We start from the raw sequence: 12,097 nt of genomic DNA on the forward strand, positions 1-12,097 counted from the left end.
CCAGTGCTGGATCCACTGTCCAATCACAGGTGCCTCGCTGACATGGGGGAGGTGTCCCTGTCAGCGAGGCTCTTTTTTCAGTGCCGCTTTCCCTATGTTTTTCAATGGGCTTTTATAGCCCAGTGCTAGGCTCCACCCCCAACACTGTCACCGTTCCTATTATGTATGGGAGGCACTGCTATCAGTGCCTCCCAAAGTCATTTACCAAAAAAAACTAATTCCATTAAATCAAGAAGACACTTATGACACAGAATATGTGTCATAAGTATCTTCTTTGTATTATTTTACTAATTAATCACAGGGGAGGCACTGCCTCCCCTGACTGCACGTCCCTGCTCTGGAGGTGAGGTGTGCTGTGGCCGGGAGCGCTTCCCACTGTGGTAAGCGCTTGGTGACAGCAGGCGCTGGCTGATGATGTGCCGCTGATGCGGAAAGCTCCAAGGAGAGGCTCCTGTTCCGGTACTTCCTCCTGGACAACAGTGGTTTTCTGCAGTCATGTAAGAAAGCAGTCTCTTACACAACAGCAGAGTGTAGTGCAGTGCAGTCTCACTGGCTGGGCCGGCCCTAGATTTGCACTGTGTAGCAGCATCTCCTCTCCTCCAGCCATGTTTGATACTAGATAAAAATATTCCAGGTGAAGGAATGGTAAGTGATACCTGGAAAAAAATCTGCAGTAGGGCTTAAAGCATACTTACCGAATTGCTTCCTTGATTTGGTTGTTGGCTTGTCAAGCCACAAGGGCTTGCATGCATCAGTGATCCTGAGAGCGATGCCATCAGTATCTTACCACTGGCAATGGTGGACAGGTCTCAGTTGATGTGCCAGAAAAAGACAAACCATGGAAGAAAGGCCTGGTGATCTACTTCGGTGTCTAGCCTTGGAAATATTATGGAGAGTTGAAAAAATTAATTTTGATATATTGCTGAAAGATGAGCCCCTCAGGTCAGAACACACTCAACAAGCTACTGGGGAAGAGCTGTGTACTTTTCATAGTAAAGCAGGTATTTATGATGTGGCTGTGCCAAAGCTTTCAGGACATATCACTGCTGAAGGTGGGTGCTCGAAAAGAGAAAGATCAAAAATACAGCTTTATATGCTTCATTGACTACAGTTACTCTTCTGACTGTGTCAATCATGAAAAGCCCTGGAAAACATAAAAAAATATGGGCATACCAGAACGTCTGATTATCCTCATACAGAATCTCTACACAGATCAAGAAGTTTTAGAGGGTAATTCAGACCTGATCACTGGGCAGCGATTTGTGCAGCACTGCGATCGGATCGGCGTCGCCTACAGGGGAGTGTATTTTCACTGTGCAAGTGTGCGAACGCCTGTGTAGCAGAGCTCCACAAACTGATTATGTGCAGTCTCCCTGCACAGCCCAGGACTTACTCAGCCGCTGCGATCAATTTAGCCTGTCCGGGACTGGAATTGACATCTGACACCTTCCTTTCCTACGCCTGGACACGCCATGCCTTCTTCCTGTCAATCTCCTTGCGATCGCCCGTGCGATCACTTTTTACGCACCATCCTGTCACTGCCCAGTGCTCCCTGGCACTGCGGACCATCGCACCTGGGCATTGCGGTGTGTATTCATGCACAGTTCAGACCTGATTGCCCGCTGTGCGAAAATGCAGCCTAGCGATCAGGTCTGAATTACCCCCCATAGTCCAAATAGAGAACCAGCTTGGTTAAAAATCAGCAAAGCTGTCCCACAAGGCTGCATCCTTTCCTCATATCTGTTCAACCTGTTATGCAGAACAAATAATCAGAGATTCATGGCTATATGAAGAAAACCGGGGTGTAAAAATTGGTGGAAGACTTATTAATAACCTCCATTGTGCTAAAAAATGAAGATCTGAAACAGCTGCTAATTAAGATCAAATAATGTAGTCTGAAAATGGGTTTGCGTCCTAATGTGATGAAGACGAAGATTTTAAGAACTGGCAACCTCAGTTATTTTCACCTAAATGGTGAAGAAATTAAAATAGTAGTTTTAACCCACTGGGATCAATATTCAACACTAAAGCAGCAAGAAGTCCAGAATGCCAAAGACAAATAGCACTTGGTAAAACAGCCATGAAAGATCTTGGTAAGATATTCAAGTTCAAAGATGTGTCTTTATACACAAGGATACGACTTGTTCATGTTATGTTTTTTCCAGTAACGTCATATGGGTGTGAAATTTGGACAGTCAAGAACCAAGATAGAAAGATTATTGACGCTTTTGAATCATCATACTGGAGAGGAATATTACGTATATCATGGATTGCCCGAAGAACAAATCAATCAGTATTAGATTAGATAAAACCTATGCTCTCCCTAGAAGCACAAATGTGATGACTGCGCCTTTCCCACTTTGGACACATCATGCGTAGAAAAGGATCCCTAGAGAAAAACCTTATACGTGGAAAAGTTAAAGGTACATGAAAAAGGGGAGAACCAGCAGCGAGATGGTCTTGATACAATCACAACAACTATGGATACCACACTATCAACATGGAACCACTTAACAGAAGATCAAAATTTGTTCAGGTCAGCTATAGATTGGCACGACTTGACGGTTCTTAACAACAACTGAATTTATATGATCCCAATTCTGGAGAATCCTGTAGGGAGCAAACCTAACAGATGCGTGGTTGGTGTTGGGGCGCATCTTCATCATCGTGGTTACATGCCAATGTAGATGCAATCCTGCTATTCAAAACAACAAGTAGTGTTTTGCAGCAGGGAACAGGGCTAAAATAACACAATTCAATGCAAAACACATCATCCAACCTCCTGGCCACTCAAAGTCTGCCCAACACTAAACAGTTACAAATGGGTAAGTAGTAACTTTTTTTTTTTTAAGCTCTACTTATTGGTTGAGTGGATGAATACTATTTTTGTAGGATATGTTATAAACCTACACCAGGGGTGTATCTAGAGAGGAGGGGACACGTGTGCAGTCACCGTGTATGCGCCCCCTCCTCTCCCATCCCGTAGCCAGCAGCAGCGATCTTAGCACTCTGTCTGGGCACTAGAGTCTCTGGCACAGTGCCAGAGTCTACAGCGTATGCTGCAGTGGTCAATTTTTTGGAGACCTGTGCATGCGTTGTAGATTCTGGCACCGTGACAGAGTCTCTAGTGCTCAGGCAGAGTGCTAACAGTGCTGTTACCATCTACAGTGACGGGAGAGGAGGGGGCCCATGCTCGGACACCAGAGAGATAAGTATAGAAGAAATGGGTGCAGTGTGTGCGGTGTGGGCCCCCTCTGGACCAAGGGGCCCATGTGCACCGCACACTGCACGCATTATAGATACGCCACTGTCCTACACCATAGTGTACAGATGAAACACTTAATACATTCCAAGCTTTGTTCCCTAGAAGCCTTGATTGAACCTTCGTGCCCATACAACACACTTGGCTAATGCCCAGACAATTGTAACCCTGACCGTTAGTGGCAGCTCCAGAGGCTAACTGCCAGTGAGTCCTGGCTTGTGATGTTTGGCAGTGTTTGGGCTGGCAGTTGGCGTGGTTCCCCTATTTGAATATTGGACTGTGCTGCAGCCGCACCTCTGGAGATGCCACTGCTGACCTCAATTGCAAATGGGCTTCTAGATAATGTCTGTCTTTTATTTGTTAATCTAGCACATATATGCAAGGTTTCAAGTGATGGAGAAGTAGAAGTCATGTCCCTAACTGGTATTTTGACATTATTTTTCTCAGCCTATAATAAATAACTCTGCATCACAGAGCAGTGATCTTTTGGAGGGTTATGATGATTGGGAAGTTATTCTTTTCAGTTGCAGTTTGTGGAATCGGAAGCTTTTGTTTTTTACCCTTATTATGTGGCTGATAATTGGCAGCTATATCTAGAAATAAGGTCTTCATTTACAGAGTATGTTACCTTTCCAGAGGCAAACTCTCCTGGTAATTTTAACGGGATATAGCCCATAGGCTACAGTGGCTAACTCTATCTTCAGACAACGTCAGATGCCGGGTCCAAAATAGAGAATGCTTTGCGATACAGAGCTTGGTAAATCTGACAGCTTTGCAGCCCCCATAGAAACCTATATAGACGGCGACTGCTGTTGGAAATGGAGGGACTGTGGCAGATATGGACATATCTTCGGCAGTTTCTCCTTTATATATTTGAGTGATAATTAATATTTGCAGGTATCTACCGAAAATGGGTGTTTTCTCAGAATATGCCACTAATACTGAATGATAAATAGGTTCCATACAATCCAGGAACATTGAATACCTTGTATAAAACCACAGACAACCCATGTTTCTGGATCCTTGCTGATTGGTACTTTACATTCCACGTACTCTTGCTCTGATTCTCCAGGCATTATAAATGATTGATAACATTTTGGGCAAGAAAGTAGATGGAAAGGAATTCCGATAGTACATTCCAAGATAAAGTTTTCGGCATTTGCTGATGATCTTTTATTCTACTTTTCCAATGCAAACTGGCAATACCTCCCCGACTTACAATTTTGAATACCTTTGAACTTGTGGTGGAATTTAGAATTAACTACACAAAAACAGTGACACTGGCCTTTATATGACTGCCAAATTAGGTTGGGGCAACACCTTCCCTTTTCAATCAGTCAATAATAATTGCTTTACTTATCTAGGCATTGTAATCCCTATGCACCCTTCCAAATTATATAAGGCTGATTATCCACCCCTTCTTTCTAGAATATATTCTGATTTCACTAGATGGGCACATTTACCATTATCTTGCCTAGGCAGGTGCCATCTTTATAAAAAAGATTTGTTTTCCGATGCTCCTATATATCTTACAGTTGCTTCCGGTGGTTTTGCATAAGCGGGCTATACAACAACTAATCAAGGCACTGACAACATTTATTTGGGCTGGTATGTGTCCCAGAATGTCATTATTTAAGCTACAGCAGCCTAAGGAATTGGGAGGCATTTATTTACCCTGTCTTCAAAAATATGCCCTGGTTGCGAACTGCAGGATAGCGATGGTCTGGGTTGGAGGTTTGGATACTAATACAGAGTGTTGGACTGGGGCATGTAGGGCCCACCGGGGAAATGCAGTGGTAGGGGCCCATGTTGAGGGTGTGGCCAATCTGCAGAGAGGGTTTGGCCTGCCACCTCATTGGTTTGACTAACCATTAGAGAGTGCAACGTCTGGACCTCTTCATAAATATATACAGTATATTAAGCTGCTGCATGCATGATAATGTGCCAGATTAATAACAGATTAATAACAGCAATGCACTGTAGAAAATACACCATAGTCTAGTATAAGGTAACATGTGTATAATGTATAATTCAAGTGCACAGACTGGAACCTGATCCGTAGAGCAGGAGGTGGGTCCCCAGGCAGTGGGGCCCACCGGTGGTTTCCCCTGTACCCCTGTGGGCCAGTCCAAGCCTGCTAATACATCACGTAGCATAGAACAGGGCTTTGTACCTGATTGGAATAGCTTTATTACACACCTTGCCGAACACACTGCCTGAGAGTGTGAAGGAAAACTTACTGCTGACTACCACCTGTATTGCGTGGAGGTTGGTTAGGAACAGCATGAAACTATCTAACTCTGTCTCTATATTCCTACCGCTATGGGGACAACAAAAATATCCTACCAAATAGAACCTCTCAGATATTTAAAGAGTGGCATGATTGGGCTCACTCCTCATTTTTCAGTTCCTATGTCCAGAATCCTTGACCCTACTAACACTTTCCCAACTACAAAGCAGATGTTCTTTGCTTTTTATACCTTTATTCCCTTATTTACAAGCTATTAGCTATGTACAAACAATTTTACGTACTTTGAGGGTGGCAGACAAGAAAGGTGTCGTGCTCCTAATAGTCCCTTTTCTACCTCACAAATTTATACTTGCACACGTCCTCTACTTAACTTAGACTCTGATACATTTGCTAGTTTATTAAAGAGAAGAGAAGACTTCCATGAGCTTTCTATTTTCGGGGTGGCTGCGTGACGTCACACGCAGCCGCTCCGAAAAACAAGATGGCCGCTGACTGCTTGACAGAGCAGCCAGGATGCGCTGCCAGGGGTCAACCTTAGATCCGATGCATCTGCAATCTAATTGTGGATGCAATGGAGGATGACCTCACACACGCTGGGCGGGCTTGCCCTTTGTTGCGCAGCCCCACAGCATGTGCGGAGATGAATGCAGATCTGGCTGGATTCAGAGATAAATGCCCCCTTGGTTCATTGTTTATGGTCTTGCTCTCAGGTGCAAATTTTGTGGCAGAAACTTCAAGATTATATCAATAATACATTGAATATTTAATTTACAGTCACCAAAACCTGGGCTTTTTGGGGTATATACCCTAGTGAATATATTGGAAAACTGACTAAAGGTAACCACATGCTGTTAATAAAATTAACAGCCGCTACAAGAAAACAAAACACAATATTGTTCATTCTGTGGCCTCCGAACCTTTACCCATTGGTATGCTGGGTGCCGGGGACCCGGCTGCTGGCATAACATACTACCCCCCTTAGATATATGTCCTCCCAGGTGGATTGTCCACTTTTGGGATATACATCAGTTTTCTATTATTATTATTATTATTATTATTATTATTATTATTATTTATTACCAGTTATTTATATAGCGCACACATATTCCGCAGCACTGTACAGAGAATATTTGCCCATTCACATTATTTCCTGCCCCAGTGGAGTTTGCAGTCTATATTCCCTATCACATGTACACACAGACACATTCACACTAGGGTTAATTTTGTTGGGAGCCAATCAACATCCTGCCAGTATATTTTTGGAGTGTGGGAGGAAACCGGAGTACCCGGAGGAAACCCCACACAAGTACGTGGAGATTATACAAACGCGATGGTGGGAATGAAACCCAAGACCTCAGTGCTGTGAGGCAGTAATGCTAACCATTACACCATCCGTACTGCCTATTGTACCTTGATTTTATTGGAATGTTTATGGTTGTTTGTAACCCAGATGCATCATTTTTGTCATTAATGATTGCAACCTGTCAATAAAATCAATCAATAATAATCTGAAAAAATGTTTTTGCCCAAATCCAGAGCAATTCAAAGATTCATTTGAAATATACAGTAGCTACAATTGGCCAAGCTCTACTTTTGAATGTTTCGTTTGAGGATGTGTTTTTCTATGGGGATTGTGCACAAGTCCTAACACGTTTCTGTACTGGGCATGTGGTCAAACATGTACTAAGAAAGTGAAACAAAATACAAATCTGAATTGTGTACGTGAGACAATGAAAGGTAAGTTAAAGTAATGTCAGTTGAGGGCATTGAGTATATAAAAAAAAACTAGTAACAAAATCAGCATTAACTAATCTAAAGATTTTAATCTGACTTGGCAAGTGTTCATAAATGGCATGAATAATATTTATGTGTCAATTAATGACTGGATAAGGTGGTGCCATGGAATTGTATATAAAGAGGTAGGACACTTTATCTTGTTTATTGTCATTGCTTCTTGCGTGCTCCACTTATATCTGAGGTTAGTAGTGCACAAGAATTACTCTGAATAATTCTGAAAACCACCATTGTGTGAGTATCATAGTTATGGATAAGAAAACCATAATGATATAAATTGCCCTGATCTGCAGACACTTTCAATGTCAGTACTACTGTCGCTTTAGATTGGTACGTAGATTTCAATTTATACATCTTCAAAACAACATGTTATTTAGATACCGATTAGCACATACTAATAACCTATTCATTAACACTTTTATTTAAATGTTTTATATCATCATCATCATCATCATCATCATCATCATCATCACTCTTTGTTTTCTTCCTTAGAGCAGACTACTGCTAGATTAAGCATTTGCAAATTGTATATCTTTTGAATATAAAACTAAATTATCTTCAAATCTCTTTTTCTTTTAATCATCACATTTTGATAATTTTAATGAAATAATATATAGTAGACAGGATTATGCAAAATACTATACGGTGGAATTGTATATAAACTCTAGTAACATTTTAAGCATTGGAATTTTTCCCCCCCATAAAATTACGTAGAAACAGCAATTTTTGCATAATCTTAGAAATTGTTGCTAAATGCTAACAGAATAATGCTGGAGATTTCACAGCAATCTGCTGCAGAAGTTTTGTTAGTGCTGCACCCCACAGTTCCCATTATTGTCAAAGCTTTTTGGGAGTTTGGCACTGTTGCTTTATGCTATACTCAAATGGTGTAACCCGCTTAATGCCTATGGAAACAATTTTTTTGTGACTGGGACGTTAGATAAATAAAAATGATGATTCATTTTTCTATCATTATGGGTTGTAGTAGTCAACTGAATTTTGAAACCCAGTTTAGAAATTACATTCTTTTCTTTTTTTTCTAAACAAATTAAAATAAATTTCCAGGGGATTTTCTTGTCATCTATTATTTGAAAATATTTTTCCGCTCCATCAATAAAAGATACATAAAAGTAAAATGTTACCAATCATCCAGGCATGCATTAATATGATGTGGTCCCTGGATTCTAATAGCTTTCTTCTGAACATGGCAAAGACCATGAATGCATTCAAAGGTAAAGTAGGTTTATTACCTTAATGCTCCAAGGATTGGGGTAAATTGTAATTTTTGTTTGTTTGGGAGGGAAGTCTGAGGGGTCCTTACTTCCGAAGAAATCCTAGGACTGTGGTGAGTCGTTTGGGTCTGGACTCCACTCTGTGTGTGCCCTGCTGTGGCATTACCCTCCAGCTGGTTGAGCCCGTTGCTAGTTCATGGAAGTACGGGGGAGCATTGCGCAATTTTTTTCCCTGTATTTCCAGGACCAGCAATGGGCTCAACTAGCCAGGGGTTAATGCCAGAGCAGGGCACACACAGTGTGTGATTTGCAGTGATTCTCCCAAGCTCACAGGTCTATTGTTTGAGTGGTTTGTCAGTCAGTGTTTCAAAGCTTTTCAATACCAACCACCATTAACCAAAAACTGTGAAAACTATGGAAATTTAAACCCAAGAGTCAAATATTTATACTAAGTACCATCTTTTTTGTCACACTGTAACTATCAATGTTTAATAGATATAGTGTGTTTTTATTTAGACAACTGGAAGCAGAAATGCTAAAAGAATCCTTACTTCTTCTTGCGCTATGTCTGGGTGAGTCAAAAAACATTTTTTTTAGTAAAGTTACTGTATACTAAATCAAGCCATTGAGCTGAACCAGTTGGAATTAGAGCAAAATAAAATCAAGTAACTTTACGCCAGTGTAAAACCATGTTGTGCTGCAGGTGGGGCAGATGTAAAATGTGCAGAGAGATGTGGATTTGAGAGGGAGTTGTCCAAACTGAAATCTGCATTGCAGTGTCAAAATAAAGCTGTCCAGCATTTGTGGGCTACATGTAGAAGCAGCCAGTATTTAACTGGCATGCAAAAATAACAAATGTCTTTACAATCCCTGCAATACAGCATGGTTTGTTACAGATACAAAGTTACTCTTTTGTTTTGCTCCAACTTTGGATCAGCCCCCTTGTGAGCAAAAAGACTTTGGAAGGTATTGTTTTACGTGAACATATGAGCACATTATTGTGCAAATTAAATGGGCACATCCAACCTCTACCGTCTAAGATGATGTGCATCTACAAAGGTGCTGTGGGTAAATATAGAATGATCCACAAAATATGCAGTCCCTATCCCATGAATTTCATTTAAATAAACTAACCCACAAAATGAAATGTAGTCTTACATACTGGGCCTTAATGAGATTTGTTAGCAACTCAAAAAAGTTAGCAATTGGCAGTGGCGTAACTAGAAATTTTTCTCCCCCAAGCCAAAAAATTCTTTGGCGCCCCCCCCCCCGCCGCATAATTGGGAGCAAGAAAGGGATAAATATGCGAAGGCGCGCGCTGCAAAAAAAGGGCGTGGTTTTGTTGGAATGGGCGTGGTTTCTCATAAAGGGGCGTGGTATTGCAGGAAAAGACTACCTTATACCCCAGTTTTGCAACCTGCACGCCCAGACGTTAGCCACCACAGGAAAGAAAAATAATCCTGATTCATGCCCCTTACATTATTTGTCATTTTTCCTCCTTATAGTAATGCCCAGTATACATTATGCCACATACTGCAATGGCCCTTAGACATTATTCCACACACAATAATGCACATGACACATTATGCCACACACCATAATGCCCCCGACACATTATGCCACACACCGTAATGCCTGTGACACATTATGCCACACACCGTAATGCCTGTGACACATTATGCCACACACCGTAATGCCCCCGACACATTATGACAGGAATCGCAATGCCCGTTATACATTATGCTACACACTGCAATGCCCCTGATACATTATAGCACATACAATGCCTGTGACACATTATGACACACACCGCAATGACCTTGAGACATTATACCACAATGCCCGTGATATAGTATACCATACACCGTAATGCCTGTGACACATACCGCAATGCCCTGCCCGTTATACCCTATGCCACACACCGCAATGCCCGTTATGTATTATGCCACACTGCAATGACCCTGAGACATTATACCACATACCACAATGCCCGTGATATAGTATACCACACACCGTAATGCCTGACACATTATGACACACACCGCAATGTCCGTGATACATTATGCCACACACTGCAATGACCCTGAGACATTATACCACATATCACAATGCCCGCGATATAGTATACCATACACCGTAATGCCTGTGACACATTATGACACACACCGCAATGTCCGTGATACATTATGCCACACACCGTAATGCCCATTACACATTAAGTCCTACAGTAAGGCTTCTAATTACTTTTCAATTACCTTCTCGTTGTCAGGGGTTTCATGCACTGGGTGTCATGCTCGTTGCCAGGTGTTTCATGCACTGGGTGTCATGCTCGTTGTCAGGTGTTTCATGCACTGGGTGTCATGCTCGTTGCTAGGAGGTAGTCCTTGTTGCTAGGGCTGTGCTCCCAGTGCCACATATGACCCCAGTGCCAGATATTCCCCCACGGTGCCAGGTACTCACATGCCCCCGGTGCCAAATATAGCCCCCCCCATGTGCCAGGTACACATATACCCCCCCCAGTGCCACATATGCCCCCAGTGCCAGATATTCCCCCCCAGTGCCACATATGCCCCCAGTGCCAGATATTCCCCCCGTGCCAGATATGCCGCCAGTGCCATATATTCCCCCCCAGTGCCAGATATTCCCCCAGTGCCAGATATCCCCCCTAGTGCCAGACATCCCCCCCCAGTGCCAGACATCCCCCCCTCCCAGTGCCATATATGCCCCAGTGCCAGACATCCCCCCCCCAGTGCCAGATATCCCCCCCAGTGCCAGACATCCCCCCCCAGTGCCATATATGCCCCAGTGCCATACATCCCCCCCCCCAGTGCCATATATGCCCCAGTGCCAGACATCCCCCCCAGTGCCAGATATCCCCCCCAGTGCCAGACACCCCCCCCCCAGTGCCAGATATCCCCCCCCCCAGTGCCATATATGCCCCAGTGCCAGATATCCCCCCTAGTGCCAGACATCTCCCCCCCAGTGCCAAATATGCCCCAGTGCCAGACATCCCCCCCAGTGCCAGATATCCCCCCCAGTGCCAGACATCCCCCCCCAGTGCCATATATGCCCCAGTGCCAGACATCCCCCCCCAGTGCCATATATGCCCCAGTGCCAGATATCCCCCCCAGTGCCAGATATCCCCCCCCCCAGTGCCATATATGCCCCAGTGCCAGATCTCCCCCCCAGTGCCATATATGCCCCAGTGCCAGACATCCCCCCCCCCCAGTGCCAGATATCCCCCCCCAGTGCCAGACATCCCCCCCCAGTGCCAGATATCCCCCCCAGTGCCATATATGCCCCAGTGCCAGATATCCCCCCTAGTGCCAGACATCTCCCCCCAGTGCCATATATGCCCCAGTGCCAGACATCCCCCCCCCCAGTGCCAGATATCCCCCCCAGTGCCAGACATCCCCCCCCCCAGTGCCAGATATCCCCCCCCCCAGTGCCATATATGCCCCAGTGCCAGATATCCCCCCTAGTGCCAGACATCTCCCCCCGAGTGCCATATATGCCCCAGTGCCAGACATCCCCCCCCCCAGTGCCAGATATTCCCCC

At 43.8% G+C, this 12,097-nt stretch overlaps 1 protein-coding gene across 1 annotated transcript in view; it reads left to right on the forward strand.

Moving 5' to 3' along the window:
• Nucleotides 1–7,444: 7,444 nt before the first annotated feature.
• LOC134965869 (uncharacterized) overlaps nucleotides 7,445–12,097 on the forward strand; it is an 81,015-nt gene continuing 76,362 nt past the window's right edge. Inside the window, exons 1-2 of the mRNA XM_063942255.1 lie at nucleotides 7,445–7,491; nucleotides 9,056–9,111. Coding sequence (XP_063798325.1) covers nucleotides 9,072–9,111 — 40 coding nt within the window. The 5' untranslated portion in view covers nucleotides 7,445–7,491; nucleotides 9,056–9,071. The remainder of the gene's footprint in view (nucleotides 7,492–9,055; nucleotides 9,112–12,097) is intronic.

Source organism: Pseudophryne corroboree, chromosome 10, assembly GCF_028390025.1.
Source record: "Pseudophryne corroboree isolate aPseCor3 chromosome 10, aPseCor3.hap2, whole genome shotgun sequence".
Classification (NCBI taxonomy): domain Eukaryota; kingdom Metazoa; phylum Chordata; class Amphibia; order Anura; family Myobatrachidae; genus Pseudophryne; species Pseudophryne corroboree.